Source organism: Euphorbia lathyris, chromosome 7, assembly GCF_963576675.1.
Source record: "Euphorbia lathyris chromosome 7, ddEupLath1.1, whole genome shotgun sequence".
Lineage (NCBI taxonomy): Eukaryota > Viridiplantae > Streptophyta > Magnoliopsida > Malpighiales > Euphorbiaceae > Euphorbia > Euphorbia lathyris.
In genome coordinates this window covers 86792726-86812119 of record NC_088916.1, presented here as the reverse complement: position 1 = coordinate 86812119, position 19394 = coordinate 86792726, and the positions used below count along the sequence as shown (strand labels likewise).

Sequence of the window (19394 nt, the reverse complement as noted above, 5' to 3'; positions counted from 1 at the left end):
TAGGAAACGGAAATTGAGACCGATAGGAAACACAAAAACGCTAGTAAGGAAAAGTTTCTTGCAACAACTGACTTACCCAAACAGGAGATTAATCATTTCACTTTACGTCAGTTCAAAAAAATTAACCAAATATCTTTAAAGTTCATGAGCAATGTTTTTCTGACAAAATTCAGGATGCTATTCATCAGAGAAAGTATCAGAAAGAGATGAAGTCCTATTCATATTCTCCCCAAATTGATTCCCCAAAAACTCAGACTCATTCCAAAACCTATTATCATATCAGGAGGCAAAGGAGGAAGCTCAACATCATGACAAGGCATCATCATATGAACATTTTGATTCGATTGTTCTCCACCAAAATTAGAGAAATTAGATGAATCAAAATTAGAGTTCTGATGATTAGTGAAGATGAAATCAGAAGGAGGAGCTGATAAGAGATTATTGATTTGTTGAGTTTCATCATCATCAGGTGAAATAATGGAGGTAACAGAAGAATCAGGAGGGATATCTGAATTAATAAAATTAGTATCAGCTTTTAAAATTAGCCGAGACTGTGGCTGTGACGTCATCATGGCAGAGGCCGGCTCCAGAGTTAGATTATTCCGGGCTGGAGAATCCAGTGGGACCATATGCGAAAATCCCCAATAGGCGGTGGGGATGGAGTTGGAGTTGTGAAGATCATGCATATAAGCAGAAACGGGAGATTCAGCAGCCGCATGGACTAGTGGAAAGGGCGGTAAGGGTGATAGAGGAGGCGGTAGTGGGTGTGGGGAAGCGTTCGATGAAGGAAGGGGGATGTGGGTAATGTCCCCCAAGGGAGGAGGTCGGATATGTTCGAGGCCAGAGTGGGAAGGTTTAGGCGGGTGAATAAGTGGAGGAGCAGAGAAGCTTTGATGCGCAGGAGAGCCGGTGAGCTTCTGGACAACATCCCTAAAATCATTCTTGTTAATATGATAGACCAGTGATTGTGATTGATTAAGATTATTATTCAAAATATGAGAATTGTTGGAGGTTGAGATATTTGGTTTTGAGATCTTATGGGATAATTTATTGAGGTTTTTAAGGTAATGATTTCGAGTGGTAATGGTAGAATCAACAGAGGATTGACATGTTTTATCCATTACTCAACAGCAACAAAGGCTTCTTCTCTGTGGAAGAGAAAACTCAAAATGAGAGAAACTAAACCCAACCCATCTCAATTTATATGAACCTTATACTCAGCATTTTAGATGGAATTAGAAGTCAAAATGGCTTTTAAAATTTGTATGCCCCATTAATTTAGCCAAAATTTGTATAATATATTTTTTATTTTAGAATTTGTTATTTTTAGAACATCATTTGTTGTCACACCAAACATGCCCTTAATAAACATATATATTAATTGATTTATGAAAGGATCTAATACACCCATATATGAAAGATCAAGGGCTCAATGTGTCTAAATGAAAGATCGAGGGCTTAATGCACCAAATGGTGAAAGATCAGGGGTTCAATGTGTCTAAATAAAAGATCGAGGGCTTAATGCACCAAACAATTAAAGATCAAGGACCTCAGGATGCTTTTTGCCTTTAATAAATTAGTCTAATACGATCAAATGCCATACCTAAAAAATTTGCCAATTTTTTTGGATTAATCAAATATTTCCAAATTCAAAACTTTATAATTTGTTCTAAATTGACTCCATCAGTGAAATTCAATGACCATTTTGACTATTAATTCATTTTAGATTTTCAAACAATTCTGGTCAAAATAACCAAATAAATGGAATGCTTCATTTAAGCAAAGACACTCTTGTCTCACTTTACAATTGGATGGTTATCTCATTTTCTCTTTTCTCTCAATTTAATTTTAAGTGCTTAGTATAAAAACTCCTATTTTATATTATTTCGCCTTGAAATTTAGGGGTTTTAACTTCATATTTATTCAACCATATATACTAACCTTTTGATTTTGTGTTGATAGAATGCTTAATATAGTTTGACTTAAAATAAAATGTCTGTAAATTTTAGTGTAGTTATTAGTTGAATAATTATGTTGTATTTATAATTTATATTGAATGTACATGATTAGATTTAGGGTAATTAATTTATTAGTCCTTATATTTTGACAAAACACACTGTTTAGTCCTTGTATTTTCAAAAACACACGGTAAAGTCCCTAACGTTTTTCTCGGTGAACTGTTTAGTCCCTAACGTTTTTCTCAGTGAACTGTTTAGTCCCTGCGGTTAGACTCTCATAAAGATTCTGTTAGGCAATTTCGATTTGCATTCTTCTTTTCGTTTATTTTCTTTTCGTTCAAACTCTAATGCATCTGAAATCAACTTTGAGTGTTCTTCTTCTTGATTTTCTTCTTAATCATTTACATTCGTAAGCATTGGGTCTGTTCTTTTTCTTGTTCTCCATACAAATAGCTTATTCTTCTAAATTGGATTACTTCTTATGAAGTTTGAAGGTAAATAGTAAAGGGTAATTTAGTCATTTCTGAAGTCATAAACGGTAAAAAATCTAACAAACAGACGGAATGACTAAACATTTCACTGAGAAAAAGGTTAGGAACCTTATGTTGAAACACCTTTCCACATAATTTTGATTTGACAAAATTGTTTAAGTAAATACATATTCTAAACACACTAAGTTTAAATGCTTTGATTTATTCTACTAATGTGTTTGTTCAATGTTGAGTTAAAATTGTTTATAAGACACAAGAATTAAAAGGCCCAAGCCCAATACGGAAGTCAAGGCCCAAGTCAAACAACTCAGTACAACTCGGCCCGCGTTTGTTAAAACGTTGTCGCTTTGGACAAAACGCAACTCAGCAAGAGAAGGATCTAGAAGACCTTCGGGAATAACTTCAAGATGAAGCTGCTGAGTAGTCTCGACAAAGCGTACAAGACAGCAGCTGGCTAATGAAAACTTCCAGACAAAGTATTTCTACTTTGGGTAAAGTTCAGACGACACAGTATGCTGTCTAGTTGACTTTACCATAAAAGGAGAGACAGTCTGCTGAGCTGACCGAGGACAGAAGATACACAAATCTGATTGGCCGAGAGCTCTGAGCAAGTCAGGATGACAACGATAGGAAGTCGTTTCCCTCCAACGGTTATTTCGAAATTCGAAATGACCGATGCCCAGACGTCTCTATAAATAGGGCCATCAGAAGCTTCATTCAACACAGAACTTGATCAAGCAGTTACGCTGACCAAATTTCTACACAAGTTCTGCAAGCAAGAAGCAAAGCAAATCTTACACTACAATTCATACATTTGTGTAAAAGTCTAGAGTGATTATTTCAATCGTCTAAAGTGTCTTAGCAAATCATTGTGTAGGACAAAACACTTATCATTTCTAGAGATAGAAAGGAGAGGCTGAGTACTCGGTTATAGTACTCAGCAAGAGATTAGGATTGAGTAGAGGTATAGAGGAAGGTACTCTTGTCATACTCAGTTACTAAGATTGTAAAAGGTTTGAGGCTTTACCTTTAAAGAGCTCAGTAGAGGATTCGATATCTCGGAACGTGTTCCGGGGACAGGACGTAGGCTTAGAAGAAGCCGAACCTGGATAAATCTGCTGAGTAAAGTATTTCTTACCTTTAACTCCTTATATATATTGCTTGCTTGAAATAACCAAAAACTGACCAAGTAAAGAGGTCAAGCTGAGTTGTGCGTGTTGAACATCTGAGCTCAGGAATAGACTTTAAGTGCTATCTCCTAACTCAAGCTAAGAAACTGACCTAGTCACCAGTTGACTGAGCCAGTATCTTGCTGTTTACTCAGCGCCGCTGTTAAAATATTTTTTCCTTAGAAAAAGAAGTCTGCCCTAATTGCGAAAAAGTTTAAATAGTTCCTAACCCCCCCTTGGAACTATACTTGCAACCTTATAAGGGACCAACACCTTACAATGTGTTTTTGAAAATACAAGGACTCACTAGTGGAAAAAGTTCCATTTGCATCGGCCGTTTTTAATACGCGATGCAAATAGAGCATTTGCATCGGCCCTTTACTAGGGGCCGATGCAATTGTCATTGGGTACCACATTTGCGTCGGCCCTTTAATCGTGGCCGACGCAAATACATTTGTTATTTGCATCGGCCCCTTTTTAAGGGCCGATGCAAAAGACCGTTCATCTTTTTGCATCGGCCCTTTAACAGGGCCGATGCAAATACTTGAGCTATTTGCATCGGCCTTTTCTTAAGGGCTGATGCAAGAAACTATTCATGTATTTGCGTCGGTCCTTTTTATAGGACCGACACAAATACACTTATCATTTGCATCAGCTTTTTTTAGAAGCCGATGCAAATGCCTTGCTTCACTAAAATAGAATTTGCTTACTACTCATTCAGTCTAATCATCTTCTCCATTACCAAAAAAAAAAAAGTCTAATCATCTTCTCCTCAAGCACCAATGTTGACGGTGCTGGAATCGTAAATCTACGTTGAAGGAGCTTCCTTACCTTTCATCTCTCATATTTAGACAAGTACAAAGGAGACCAATAAAGGTAACCTAGACCCATTTATGTTGAAGAAAGCGAAAAGGAAACCTAAGCAAGTGAAGTTCTGATTCTTTGTTTGTTCGAAGTCTTGGTTCGTGTTCATCTCCACCACACCTCTGCATCAATCTTGTCTCCTCCCTCCTACTCTTCTCTCCAGGACGCATTCTTCCCTCCAACTCTTCGTTTGTCTCTCTGACATCGGCTGCCTTCCCTCGGTCGATTTCAGTCAGGTAAATTAACCGTTACATTTCATTTGTAATTTTAGGGTTTCTTTTCTGGTTGCTGATAGAATTGCTGCACATTGTGGGTATAAGTTATACATTTTGTACTTGATGATTGGGGTTTTTCTGAGGTTTAGAGTGTTGGGTTATTTGTTGTAGACCTCACCAGGTTCTGTTTCAATCTGTATGATATTATTGAGGAATTGGGATTTTTTGTTCAATTTTAATCAAATTAGATTGATCTGAGTAGTTGTTTGATGAGAGGATTAGAGAATCCTGTGTGTTGTTAGCTTAATTTCGGCTCATTGATCTTTTTCTGTTGAAGTCTATTTTAAGTAGTTGACTAGGAACGCAAACTAGGGGCATTGTACTCAACTTGCAGTCTTCTAAGAGACCACAATATTCCTTGGCTTTCTGCAATAGAAATCTAATAAGTCTGCTATAGTTTAATTATTTCTCTTATCTCATGTACTAATTATATATTATTAGATATAAGATTATCATTATTTTGTTAATTAATTAACAAGTTCATTCATGTGGCTCTATCTTCAAAATAAGGATCAATGATATATATTGACTTTGTTAAGTGTGATCGAATCCTCGGGATACCTTGATTCTTTACTTAATTAAGTATTTCTGTTTGATTAGACTTGATTGGAACTAGAGGTGACTCTCAATTCGAGTTATGGTGTTACGTTATCTAATAATATGAAACAAATACAAGAAAAATGATAATTGTGTCAACTGTCTTCGAAAATCTTATTATCGTATCAGAAATTGTGCCGTCAATTGGATCTTGATTTGAGTTGTTACTAATTGATACCTAGTCTACATGATTTCTGTTGTTTTCTAATTTGATGATACAATCTTGTTGTTGCATCCTAAGTGATGAAATCTATCATATTTCACATAATTATCTAGACAAGTCCTTGGCTTCCTGCAAACTAGGGGCCTGTTCTTCGTCGTGATACATTGACTAAGGGCCTCAATTCATATTGGTGGTCAGACGTCAATATTACTAGTATTGATAATTCTCATTGACTTGTTATTGCCCTTATTTGTAACGTCTGTTATATAATAGTCCTAGGTGCATATCTATTCTAGTCTGTATGGTGTTCCTAAATTAACTTTCGGTTTGTAAGCTAGGCATAACTTTGAGCTTAATAATAGTTTTTTTTATGCTTAATTCTTTCATGTTACTATAGAAGATGTAGGGGTGTCTGAAACATGGGTTATACTGCTAATAATTGGTCTCTGAATTGCTGCTAAGACTTCTCACTCAGCAATTTATTAAGGTGAGGATTCCAATTTATTGCACCTTGTGTCCTTGTCATATAGTTATAAAACTGGTTCCAGTTCTGGTTATGAGTTTTATCATTTTATGACTTTTTGGTTATTTTCCTGATCACTGAGTTGGCCTCATATGTCTCTAGTTTGTTGCTTCACTAATAATAAGAATTTTTGTGGAAATATAGAAGGAACTAAATATGCCAGCTGCTTTATCTGTAATGGACATGGACTCAGGAAGTCAGCCACATTATCAATAAACGATTCTTATTTGACTGCAAAGGAACATGTATAGTACTTTTAGGAGCTTCTGGAATTTGCTACACTTTTATTTCTTTGTTTGTGAAGCATTTTCATATCGGTTGCATGCTAAACTAAGAGAAGCAAATCCAGATAATGCGCTCTTGCAGGTTGAAATCAACATTTTTTAAAAGTATAATAAGTATATAAAGTTTCAAAATGTTCATTTCTGATTTTTGTTTTTTTTCTTCTCCAGTACCGTGGAAATGCTGGGAGCCATGATCTCCCATTCTCAGTTGAAACACTAACAGCTTTAAGCAATTTGACGAAAGAAGGTATTCTTCTTCAATCTTATAATTAACGATCTCTCTGTGACTTGCTCTTTTTGAATAGGGTTTAAATCTTTAAGTTTTCGGGTAAAAAGATGAAGCTACCACGATATCCAATGCCAAATGGAAACATCTGAGTTTGTCAAGTCTTTTCCAATGCCAAATGGAACTACAGAATGCAGAAGTTTTCTCGAAGTTAAGAGACGAGAAGGAACGAGTCAACGGCGAGTTGAAGCTCCTTCTGCCCCAGGGAGGATCTGAATCCAGAAATACTAGCTCTCATACTCATACGAATCTCAATAGAAGAAAGGGTAGGACTGGTTTCCTTGGTCTGCAAAAATTGGTTAGCATGTATTTCCGGACCTTATTGCTGGTCTGAAATCAACATCCAGGATTGGTGCCAGGAAGGAGACAGTTCTATTAACGATGTTGATAGGGTGGCGCATAAGCTTATGATGTGCAATAGATGTTCATTTCAGTTGCTCTCTATTTACAAGCTTGGAAATCCTGGATTCTTTTATGCTGCTAACTGGTAATTGATTAAAAATGTTTTCCTATGTTTTGTGTTGTTAGAATGTTTAAAAATGGTTCTCCTTACCTCAGATATCTTTATAGAGCGTATGACTGTCAAGAAAAATCCATTTGAATTTCAGAGATAGCCAATGAATTGTTCATTTGGTTGAATGTTGAAAAAAAAATAGAACTAGACTAATTTTGGGAAATTACTGACTTTCCTTAAGTTTTTTATATTTGAATTAACATTTTTTATTAGAGCCGGTTGATGAAGTGGAGAGGCCTGATTCTCCTGGCAACAACAATATTTCTCCCACTCTTTCCTGGGCAGACTAGGCAGAGCAAGAAGATGAAATGTTGTACACTGTGACGTCAATTAAAGCACGCAAAGGCGGAAAACATGAGGCAGAGAAATCCCGGGCAAAACGGGCCATCAAACCCCCTATTCGTTTTGAATGACAGTTCTGTTCTGGAACCGTAGAGGGCTCCTCAACCCTAACACTCAGAGGTACCTTTTTGATTTATATAGGCAACATAAAACCTGATCTTCTTTGTTTAGAAGAACCAATGGTTGATTTTGAGGCAATTCGTCCTTCGTTTTGGGCCAACATTGGCATGAGACTGATCTCTGTTAATCTGCGTGATAAGCCAACTCTTTGGATTCTTCAAAGGATTGCTATGACTGATGCAATCTCTGTAATTCTTCAGCATGAACAGTTTGTGGTTTTGCAACAGGATGTGCAGGGCATTAAGCATTATTATGGAATTGTGTATGGCAGTATTTGGGCAAACAGATGTGTTGACCTCTTTTTGACTCTAAATGCTCTCAAATTGAATTTACAAGGTAGATGGTTGTTAATTGGGGACTGCAATGCAATCCTTGGGGCTCATGAGAAAACGGGACGACCTCCGGCTATGAGACCTTGTCGTGACTTCAGGAATTTTATGGATGATGGGGATTGGCTGGATATTCCCTCTACTGGTTGTTTCTTCACTTGGTGGAATGGGAGAAATGGTGAGGCACTTGTCAATTCTCGGCTTGACAGGGCTTTAGTTTCGAGTGATTTTGCAGAAACTTAGAATTCATGCTGTGTGGGAATGACGCGACATCACTCGGACCACCACCCCCTTCTGTTCAAATTTTCGACTACTTCTGGTAGGATTTCTCGGTTCAGATTTCAAAAAATGTGGGTTTGTAATCCTGAGCTTTTTGGGATAATAAAAAATCATTGGGATGGCCTGCCCCTGCTCTTCTGCCGGCTCCTTTGTTGTGTCATAAATTACGTGGTCTGAGGACTATTTTGAGAAATTGGAATATTAATATTTTTGGTAACTTCAATGCAGATATTCAACATACTATTAAATCTTCAGGAACATGAGTTGGCCTCTCATGAAAAGTTGGACCTTCACTTGCTTCAGTAAGAAACATATTTGAAAGAAAAAAGACGGGTGCGGTGGCTTGCTGAGGGTGACGGTAATACAAGATACTTTCAACATGTCTCTGCGATGCGAAAATCGTATATGGGAATTTCTGCCTTAACAATTGATGGGGTTTCTCACACTGACCCAAATATTATTTCTAATCATATTATCTCTTACTATGATAACATGTTCGCCAGCACAGGTGGGAATCCGGTGGATTTGTCTCTGGTTTCTGATATGGTTCCTCGGGTTGTGACAGATTTTGAGAACACTTCTCTAACCGTCTGCCCTGATGAGGATTGCATTCGTCATACGTTTTTTTTCTATGGATCCTTTTAGCTCTCCTGGCCCTGACGGCTTCACCGGTCATTTCTTTCAGTCCTATTGGAGCATTGTGGGTAGTGACGTGTGTAAAATGGTTCAGTGGTTCTTTCAGAATGGGAAAATCTCTAGTGGGCTGAATTCAAGCTTGATGGCACTTATCCCCAAAGTCCCTGGTGCCTCGACAATTGAACATTATAGGCTGATTGTTATGAGCAATTTCACATTCAAAATCATCTCAAAGATCTTAGCTGATAGGCTCGCCATTATTACTAGCCGAATTGTTACAGAGAATCAATTTGGATTCATAAAAGGGCGCCAAACCCATCAGTGCATTGCAATCGCTTCTGCAGGTGTCAATCTCTTGAATAAAAAATGTTTTGGTGGTAACATGTGCCTGAAGGTGGACATTAGGAAAGCCTTTGATACGTTAAACTGGCAATTTCTGCTTGAAGTTCTTAAGTCATTTGGTTTTTCCTCTCAATTCATTGATTGGATTCATGCGATACTCTCTTCGGCACATATCTCGATTCTCACTGCTAATGGATCTGCTGGGTATTTCTCTTGCTCTCGAAGAGTAAGACAAGGAGATCCTATTTCTCCTCTTCTATTTGGTTTAGCGGAGGATTTCCTTAGCTGTTTTATCAATGCTCATACCCTGCGTGGGTCGATGTCTTCAATGGGTTATTCTACTTCTTCTGTAATGCCTTTGCACTTGTTTTATGCAGATGATATTTTAGTTTTCTGCAGGGCAAGCATCTCGAACATACATTCTCTCATGGATTGTAACACCCTGGTCCAATACCATGTAAATATTGTCCGCTCTGGCCCAATTCCAACACATTGGGCCTCACGGCTTTAAAACGCGTCTGCATGTATTGGATTCACATCTTACTAATAAGCCCCAATCACTCCCTCTCCATTTCCGATGTGGGATTCAGTTCATTCCTGCCCCCATCGCCATCCCTTAGGGCCGCTCCTTGCTCAGGCCTTCTACCCCGGCGCCACCCACTCCGGATCGGATCGTTACTGGCCCACCAGCTTCCGCCTGGTTCGTCCTCGAACCACACATCGTACGTGGAGAGTCGGCTCTGATACCAATTGTAACACCATGTTCCAATACATGTAGACGCGTTTTAAAGCCGTGAGGCCCAATGTGTTGGAATTGGGCCAGAGCGGACAATATCTACATGGTATTGGAACAGGGTGTTATATGGATATTTTTGATTTATATGGCTCTCTATCTGGACAATTAGTGAATTGGCAAAAATCTGAGATTTTCTTCGAGGATTCGATCTTACTCAGACGTCGGAACAGATTGGCGGGTCTAATTGGAATCAAAATTGGATCTCTCCCATTTAATTACTTGGGCGTTCCTCTTTTTCAAGGGATCCCAAGAGCTAAATACCTTGCGGCGACTGCGGATAGAATTATTCTCTCTTTCTCGCGCTGGGTGGGGACGTCTCTCTCTATGGCTGGTAGGCTGACACTTGTTAATTCACTTATCACTAGCTCTCTGATCCACACCTTTATGGTTTACAAATGGCATGTGAGTTTGCTAAATAAACTCAATAGACACATAAGGAATTTCATTTGGACGGGTTCAGTTTTGTCCAAAAAGCTTGTTATTGTTCGCTGAAGGTTTGCTTGAAGTCCTTAAAGGAAGGAGGGTTGGGTATTAAACACCTCTCGACCCTTAACTTGGCTATGAGTGGTAAATTGGCGTGGGGCTTTCTTTCCTCTAATTCTTTATGCTTTAATTTGTTGAGGATGCGCTTTCTAAACAGGGCTGGTTTGCCAAAGTTTCGGTTGCAGCGATCGTCTGTTTGGTGGTCTGTCAAGGCCGCCTATCTCAAGTTACGGGAGAATTGTTTTTGGTCATTTGGATCATCTTCTGAGTTGTCATTCTGGAATTCTGAATGGATTTTACCACCCCTGGCTGAACAGCTTGGGATTTCTATGTCAGACCGTTTGAAGCTCACTGATAAAATCTCAGATTTTTATGAAAATGGCAACTGGCGGGATCTTCCGATGCTGGCTAGTCCGTTGCACCAGCACATCCGGAATATGCATGGAAATGGCTCTCAATATGATTTATGTTTTTGGAGACCTGCGAGCAATGGCCTCTTCACGGTAAAGTTATTCTATCACTGGCTACGTGCTCCTCCGACTTTGCCTTTGGTTTTTCAGTCAATTTGGAAACCTTTTATTCAGCCGTCACACTCCATGGTTTGCTGGCGTGCATACTGAGGCGCTTTACCAACTCATGATGCGCTCTGTGCTAGAGGTCTGGCTCTAATATCTCGATGTCCGGTCTGTTTAATGGCTTATGAGACGAGTGACCATTTGCTTGTTCATTGCCCCTTTGCTTCCCAAATCTGGTTCAGCATATCATCTTTATTTGGTAGAAGACTTGTACTTGATTCTTCTCTACAGACCCTCTTACAACACGCCTTCTCACACAAGTTCAGTTCGCAAGTCCTTTCCCTCTGGCAGGTCGCGCTTGTCAACGCTGTTTGGTTGATCTGGTTTGTAAGAAATGCTGCTATTTTTGAGAGCAAGCCACCAAACATTCATGAGGCATTACGCTGTCTTTGGTCTGCAATTTGTATCTCTGATAGAATCAGCAACAGATCGGTATGGAATTCTGTTATGGAGTTATCTATTCTCCACAATCTCGGGTTAAACGCTCGTCGTCATAGGCCCCCTCGAATCATTGAAGTTAGATGGCAGCCCCCTTAGTCTGATTGGATTAAAGCTAACACTGATGACTCCGTGATCTCGGGTAGAGCTGGTTGCGGTGTGGTTTTTCAAAATAGTCAGGGGCATCCCCTTGGATCATTTGCCTTCCCCCTTGATTGTGCTTTGGTACACATGGCGGAATTGCAAGCCGTTATTTTTACAGTTTCGATTGCGAGGACACGTGGATGGACTCGTCTCTGGATTGAAAGTGACTCGACTTACGTTATTCGAATTTTCCGTGCCCGTGCGCAGATCATTCCCTGGACAATGCATGTAGATTGGTTAAATTGTTTAGATTCAATGATGCATATTCAGGTGGTTGTCTCTCATGTGTTTCGTGAGGGAAATCAAGTGGCGGACGCTCTTGCTAATTACGGACGTCTAGCCTCCGATTTACAAATGTGGAATACCATTCCAGACTTCTGCTCCCTTCTTGCTAGAGATAATGCCCTTGGTAAGGATATGTTTAGATTTTCTTAAAACATTTTTTGTACTGGTTTCATACTTTTTTCATCTCTTCATTTATATATTTGGTTCTTTGCCTTTTCGGGGATGCCAACCTGGTTGGAATTCCCATTGGGCTAGATCCGTATTTCAAAAAAAAAAAGAATTAACATTTTTGTCTAATAAGGAAAAATTATATTTTGACTTTGTGGATTCTTTTTTTTCTCATGAACATAAACATTTGATTTACTTACATGAATCTGTCTGTTTTCTGTATCCATAGGGGGACAAACTTGAAGGTGCTGAAAATTCTAATGAGTGAAGTGACAGACAAAATGGTGGAAAGATATGCTTCTTCACTAGTGAATTTAAGTGTGTTAGACATTAGTTATTGTTTGAATATCATTAGCAAAGGGATTGGAGAATTTGGGAACAACTATAAAACCCTAATTGATCTGAGAAGAAACTGGAGACTTGCCATGTTTAAGAAAGTTGATGACATTGAGGCTATGATGATAGCAAATACAATGTTGATGGTTGATGAACAAAGGAAGGAAATGAGGCAGAGGGCTATGGAGTTCAAACTCAAAGCAGATTTGGAGATAAGAGAAGGCGGTTCTTCTTATAATGCCTTGAATGATTTGGTGGAGTTCATTTGCTCATTTTAATTCTACTTAGAACCAATATCATCTTTGTTTTTTTATATCATATAATCTGTTTCTTTTTTCAATTGTCATCATCTGAAATTAAATTTCAACTTTCAAAATTACTACTAAATATTCTGGTTACGCTTAGAAGTTACAAGTTGTAGGGTAGAAATGCTCTTGGAACACAGAATCAAAAAAATTGCAAAACTGTTTTTTTTTTTTTTGTATTTTACTAAACCGATGGAGAATGCATGTTAAAAGTGGTTCTACCATTTATTTTTTTAAATATTTGATAATATTAAGGAGATTTTATTTTTCATTGCTTCTTTAAAGATGGCCATGCAGCCAAAAACTAAAAGAAAAATTGGTATTGCTTCTTTAAAGATGGACATGTCAAAAGCAGAGTGGAATGAGTTATTGCTTCTTTAAAGATGGACATGTCAAAAGCAGAGTGGAATGAGTTTTTTTTCTTAGAGAAAATAATGTTTAAGTTGAACTTTTAACATCAATGGACTAATCTTGTCCTTTAGTATGTTCATAAAGCAAAATATCACATTATAAATGATGGGAATGTTGTTGGCCCTATTATTCGGTAACTCGGTAATGAGGGCCTTCATCAACCCGGTTTGATATATTTTAAGCAATGTAGTGAACCCAATTTATTATTTTGATTTATGTACTTCATAGATTTGATATCTATATTTTAATTATACTAAAAATTTCCACCTACAAATTGCATAAAAAGTGAATACATAAACATAAACAAGGGTAGGTTCTCATAAGAATATGAATAAAGAAAGGAATGGAAGGATTTTGTAAAGCATCCAAAAATTTCTGATTATTATTACTTCTAGTATGTTGATTGATTGTATTTAATGGATAAGATTTTAATATTGAATAATATGCTTTGTTTGTGTAACTTATAACCATAATATGCTGTGACACTATAACCTTTTTTAGTTTGATATTGCATTTGTTATGATTTAATTCAAATTTCACGTCGGCACCTCTCTCCTTATTCCTATGTTTGCTTAAATAATGTGAAAAAATGCTCAGATATTCGAGTTTCATGTTTTTTTTATTTATAAAATTGTGCTCACTGCCTACTTTACTAGCTGGTATCCACATAAAACGTGGGTCACAAAATTAGTTCTATATGGAGAGAAAGACTGTTCTTGCTGTTCCAGATGAAATATGATAAGTTTCAATGTTACTATGCAAAAACAAATTAGAAAAATTACTTGGTAAACCAGATGAACATGTTTCTATAACACCACTTGCCTTCCCTATGATAAACCTCACCCTCCTATCTTCTTCAGGACTATGTGCTGCCCAAGAAGAATTGCAGAAACTTAGATCAACTCTTTCTTCATGGGTTGCTTTCAGGTGTGAACTCTCAAAACTTATCTAGAAGAAATATATTCCAGCTTCATGCTCAACATGACAATTTCTTTGCTTTTTCAAGCAATAGAGCATAGGATCCCCAAATCATATCTAGTTAAGATAAGACATGTAGTAAAGGAATTCTTTCAACATACAATGGAACAAAAGAAAAAGTAATCATATCTAGATAAGATAAGACAGGTAGCAAGAGAATTTTTTCAACATACAACTGAAGACAAGAAAAAGTATGCTAAGGGAGTTGAAGAGTTTGAAGGCTAGAGAGCTGACCCTGTCCCTGCTCAAGGTCGATCACTTGATGTGTACCCAGAAGATCGTAAGAAGACGAAATTTTGGCCACAAAACTATCCACTGGGTAGACATCAAGAAACTCACAATCCGACCAGACAAATTATCGACCTTGAGCAGGGACAGTGTTAGCTCCCTAGCCTTCAAACTCTTCAACTCCTTTAGCATAGTTTTTATTGTCTTCCATTGTCCGTTGAACGAATTCCCTTGCTACCTGTCTTATAATATCTAGACATGATTTGGGGAACAGGTGCTCTATTTCCTGAAAAAGCAAAGAATTTATCCTGTTGAGCATGACTTCTCGATACATATAGATAAAAAGAGTATATATATATTTGCCCCCCCCCCCCCCCTTTTCATCCCATTAAAAAAAAAATTTAAATCTAAAATTAAGGGTTAAAGTGCAAAAATACCCCTAATGTTTTGGGTCAGGAGCAATTTTATCCCTAATGTCTAAAATGGTACAATTTTATCCCTAATGTTGGAAGCCACGATCAATTTTACCCCTAATGTTGATAAATTGGGTCAATTTGAGAAATATTTCATCAAATTGTCTTCTCAGTAATGAATAATAGTGTCTGAAATTGATCCAATTTATCAACGTTAGAGGTAAAATTGGTGCAAAATTACAAAATTGATATGCAATTGGTGCAAAATAAAGAAAAAAATGACTGTATTTTATAATATTGTCTGAAATTAATCCAATTTATCAACGTTAGGGATAAAATTGCTATTGGCTACAAACATTAAGGGTAAAATTGCACCATTTTAGATGTTAGGGGTAAAATTGCACCTGACCCAAAACGTTAGGGATATTTGATGCGTAACAACCCGAGAATCCCGGAAATGGATGATTACGAGTCGGAAACATTATAATGTACATTTTTTATCAAAAAAATCATGAAAATAATGTTTGACAATTGAACGATTTTGCATTTTTCGTCACCAAAAATTGAACAATTTTGCATTTTTTGTCATAAAAAATTGAACAATTTTACATTTTTTGTCTAAAATTTTTTTACGTAGAATTTTGCCCCCCGCTCCCTCAAATCCTGGATTTGCCACTATATATATATATATATACTTTATCGGGTATTGAATAGTGAAGTGCAAATTTAGCTCTAACATACAAAATGCTCTAAATTTAAGCCTAATGTTTCTAGACAAGATAAATATTAGCTTTATGTTACCGAGAAAATTTGAAAATAATGGTTTGAGTGTTTTTTAATTTTCTTGTCGGACCTTCCAAACATCAATTAAATTTAAGATATTTAATGTGTTACTAACACCGTTACAAAAGAATATGTTAAAATGCTAACAATTAAGTCTCCCACAAACATGTTAATAACAGTTTTTACACGGTCTTTAAATTTTTTATTGTGTTATTAATATAATTACAAACAATAAAAAATTATGAAACTACTTTAATTTATCTTAAAACTTGTTTGGAATGTCTAATATGACAATTAAATAATAGTCAAACTAGCTTTTTCAAATTTTCAATATAATAATGGTAAAACTGATGCTGCTTGAAAACGTTAGGATTAAAGTTGAATTATTTCATGCGTTAAGGCTAAATCTGCACTTTTAAAAAAAATGTTACGATCAAATTTCATGATTATCTATTTTTAAAAAAATTAAACATAAGTGTTGATGAAGGGAACATATAAAATATATTAAATTAAATAAAAATGCAACTCTTAAATTTTAAAATATAAAACAAAACCATTCCTCCACAGCAACCCTAGCAGATAAAAGCTATTTACAAATATATCCTCTCAGATCTCATATATAAACAAAATGATTGATGAACAGAAACCCTAGACTCCCAAATCTCATATATCTAGAGCGGCTCTCCACCAAAACTGCCTCTTCTTTTATTTTCTATCTCAGTCAATCAAACTAATCTTCACTTGTATTTACTTAGAAAAAAAATGAACGAGTTCTCTATTTCACTCATCAAATAAACAATAGCTTTCACTTATAGAAGAGATCGTTGCTCTGCCTGCCGCTTTTCCAGGACTGTATGTATACTCTCTCTCATTAGTTGTATATATGTTAATTTGATGTGATTCAAAACTTTCCATACAAATATCTTTCACTGATTTTTAGTTTCTTTTTCTAATCTACTGAAAGCTCCTAATTTTAATATATTTATATGGCTTTGTTTTAGTTGTTGTTGTATGGCTTTCCAATTTGAACTTTGAGGAGCACGGTTAAGTTTATACATATAATGATTTGTGGAATTTGTTCTGTTACCTTATGAAGTTTCCGAACCTACATATATTATTTTTAGAAGGATATGGCTATTGAGTTATTTTTTTAAATCAAAACCAAAGGAGAAATCCGAATAGATCTACCTTGAAATGTTTCAGAAATAAAAAAAAAATTCAAAAATATCTAGAATGATAGTGAAAAATCCGAATCCATGTAGAAAACATATGATTTTAACTGAGTTTATATTGTGCAGGAAATATGACATTGAAGAAACATGAAGAAAATTCATGTCAAGATATGAGTGATTCAACATATCTTCCGAAACAGGAAGAAAGAAAAAATATATTCTAGCACTGATTGCAGAATGTGGCCGGCCAAGACGAAAACGATCATTTCTTACAACGAAGATGATAAAAGGCTGCAAGTAAGTTGAGGTTTTGAATTAATAATTTATTTTTATATTAACATGTCTCTCTTACAATTAAATTTGCATTATTTAAAAAGTTTATGTTTAGGAACAGTTAGTTTGGTTGATTGGTTCATTGTGTTATTAAGTTGTATGATGAAAGGCCTTTGTGAAATGTTACTTATTTTCAGAAGTTCATCTGTGGTCCTTGTTTCATATTGATATTTTGGTTTTGGTGATTATCTTTTTGTGTTGCTTAAACTGTTTAAACTTGATGAAACCCGTATTGCAAGAACATGCTTCAGTTTATTATGATTCGTTCAATTAGTTTTGGCTTTATCCTCTTGACTAGATTATGGTTGTTTATCTTGTCATCAGTTTATGGTCATCTGTAATTCATACTACTCATTCATGCTATCTCAACTTGAGATTTATTGTATTTGGGTCAGTTTATCAAAATTTGTCAACTTGAGGGCTTAGCTATACAATTAAGTAATAGTGATATTTCGCTTATTTGATAAGATGTTAGACTATTTGTTTAACCACGTTTTGATTTGGATTTCCTTTATTTTTTGCTTATGGAATATATTTTAATTTTTTTTCTTAATCTGGAATTGCAGGTTTGATTTGTATTTGCACCATTATTTCGTGAAAAAGAAGATGCGTGTACTGCTGCAGCTTTTAAGAAAGAAGCCAATGCTTGTACAAAACCTGTTGGTAACAGTTCTTTCTCTTCAAATCCAAGGAATTTGAATTTGTTTTATTTTTCTATTTCATTAAGAAATTGTATTCAATTGGATTTTTTCCTTTCTTCCTTTTCGTATGAGTGTACAAAAAATTAATGGTTTGATTAGTGCCTCGTATTGATGGCTTCTAGTTGAAGTTACTCTTATTTTTTGTTTTGGTTTAATAGGCCTGATACCTCATACTAGGTCTAAAACTTAAATTGATTACTGAACTTTTAATGTTGTTCTTGTTCAATTGAATTCAATATACTCCTGTTTTTTAATAGAAATTGTTTCAATATACTCATGTTCTTCAATAAAATTTGTTGAAGGTAAAAAATGGAAGGCACTTATCAAAGTGGTCAATCTTCTTTAAAAAAAGCCAACTAGTTAAATTTTTGCTTGTTTAAGAACTAAAATTCAGAATTTTAACAATAGTGTATCAGTTTAATTGGTTAAAGATCTAAGTTATTTGATTAAATTGTTAATAACTATATATGTGGTTGTGGTAGAATTAAATTAATTTAAACTTTGGCTTCCTAGGTCAAACTTGATGAAATAAACTAAATACTTTCAAACCAATTGCAGCCTATGCGAATTTCTACACTTTCTTCTCGTGGAGTAATATCTTCTGTTGACTGCGACGGGACTTGATTTCTCTCAATGATTTCAGATAGCAGTTTCTCAAAAGCATGTTGTATGTTGTATGCTAGAAGGCATTTTCTGGTGGTTAGGTTGAGATTGGAAATGAATAAACCTGGATGGAAGGTGTATGGACATATTTTGAAGTCAGCAATCTCACAACTGTCCTGAAATTTGCATGAAATTCGACTCCAGTTTAAAGATTCCAGTGCGCAACTTCCCAATAGTTTTAAGGGATATCGTTGATGGCAATGAAGAGATCGCATTGAAGGCGAAGCATCACGGTTATAAGGTAGTGAATTCGTGTAATGGATTTCTTTATCTGTGTAAACCATTTGATAATGAGCCTCTTGTTGTGTGCAATCCAGTTAGTGGCGAGTTTATTAATCTTCCGGAAGTCATTAAGGGTAAAAAGGTTGATGGTTATGAGGATTATATTGATTGTGGTTTTGGTTTTAATCCAAAGACCAATCAATACAAAGTGGTAAGAATTTTTACATATAGCCTGAATACGGAGCAGATTCAATATTTTTCCATGGCCCCGTACAAAGAATATACCTTGGCTAGCCTACCGATGGTGTCATAGTTAGGATATTGCTCAAAAATTCTTACCACTTTGTATTGATTGGTCTTTGCATTAAAACCAAAACCACAATTAATATAATCCTCATAACCATCAACCTTTTTACCCTTAATGACTTCCGAAAGATTAATAAACTCGACAGCAACTGGATTGTATACAACAAGAGGCTCATTATCAAATGGTTTACACAGATAAAGAAATCCATTACACGAATTCACTACCTTATAACTGTGATGCTTCACCTTCAATGTGATCTCTTCATTGCCATCAATGTTATCCCTTAAAACCATTGGGAAGTTGCGCACTGGAATCTTTAAACTGGAGTCGAATTTCATGCATTTCAGGACAGTTGTGAGAATGCTGACTTCAAAATATGTCCATACACCCATCCAGGTCTAGCTGAAGATGATAAAGTATTTGTGTATAATCTATAGTGCGAGCAATTGGACACATCTTAGATTGACCAAAGTCAGTATTT

At 36.1% G+C, this 19394-nt stretch overlaps 1 protein-coding gene and 2 long non-coding RNA genes across 3 annotated transcripts; 2 read left to right on the top strand and 1 right to left on the bottom strand.

The window, feature by feature from the left end:
• Window positions 1-218: 218 nt before the first annotated feature.
• On the bottom strand, window positions 219-1121 carry LOC136200522 (VQ motif-containing protein 9-like). Its single transcript, XM_065990893.1, has one exon. The coding sequence runs from the start codon at window positions 1119-1121 to the stop codon at window positions 219-221; it is 903 nt and encodes a 300-aa protein (XP_065846965.1).
• A 5226-nt stretch (window positions 1122-6347) lies between these two features.
• Window positions 6348-6781, top strand: LOC136235181 (uncharacterized). Its single transcript, XR_010691691.1, has 3 exons — window positions 6348-6406; window positions 6493-6571; window positions 6661-6781. It is a non-coding gene; the product is annotated as an uncharacterized lncRNA (long non-coding RNA).
• Window positions 6782-16183: 9402 nt separating this feature from the next.
• LOC136201503 (uncharacterized) lies at window positions 16184-18341 on the top strand. The gene is made up of 4 exons (XR_010673865.1): window positions 16184-16367; window positions 16814-16984; window positions 17587-17683; window positions 18280-18341. It is a non-coding gene; the product is annotated as an uncharacterized lncRNA (long non-coding RNA).
• The last annotated feature ends 1053 nt before the right edge of the window (window positions 18342-19394 follow it).

What these genes read in the sequence shown, in the direction of transcription:
- LOC136200522 (XM_065990893.1), bottom strand. Translation starts at nt 1,121, where the DNA reads ATGGATAAAACATGTCAATCCTCTGTTGATTCTACCATTACCACTCGA.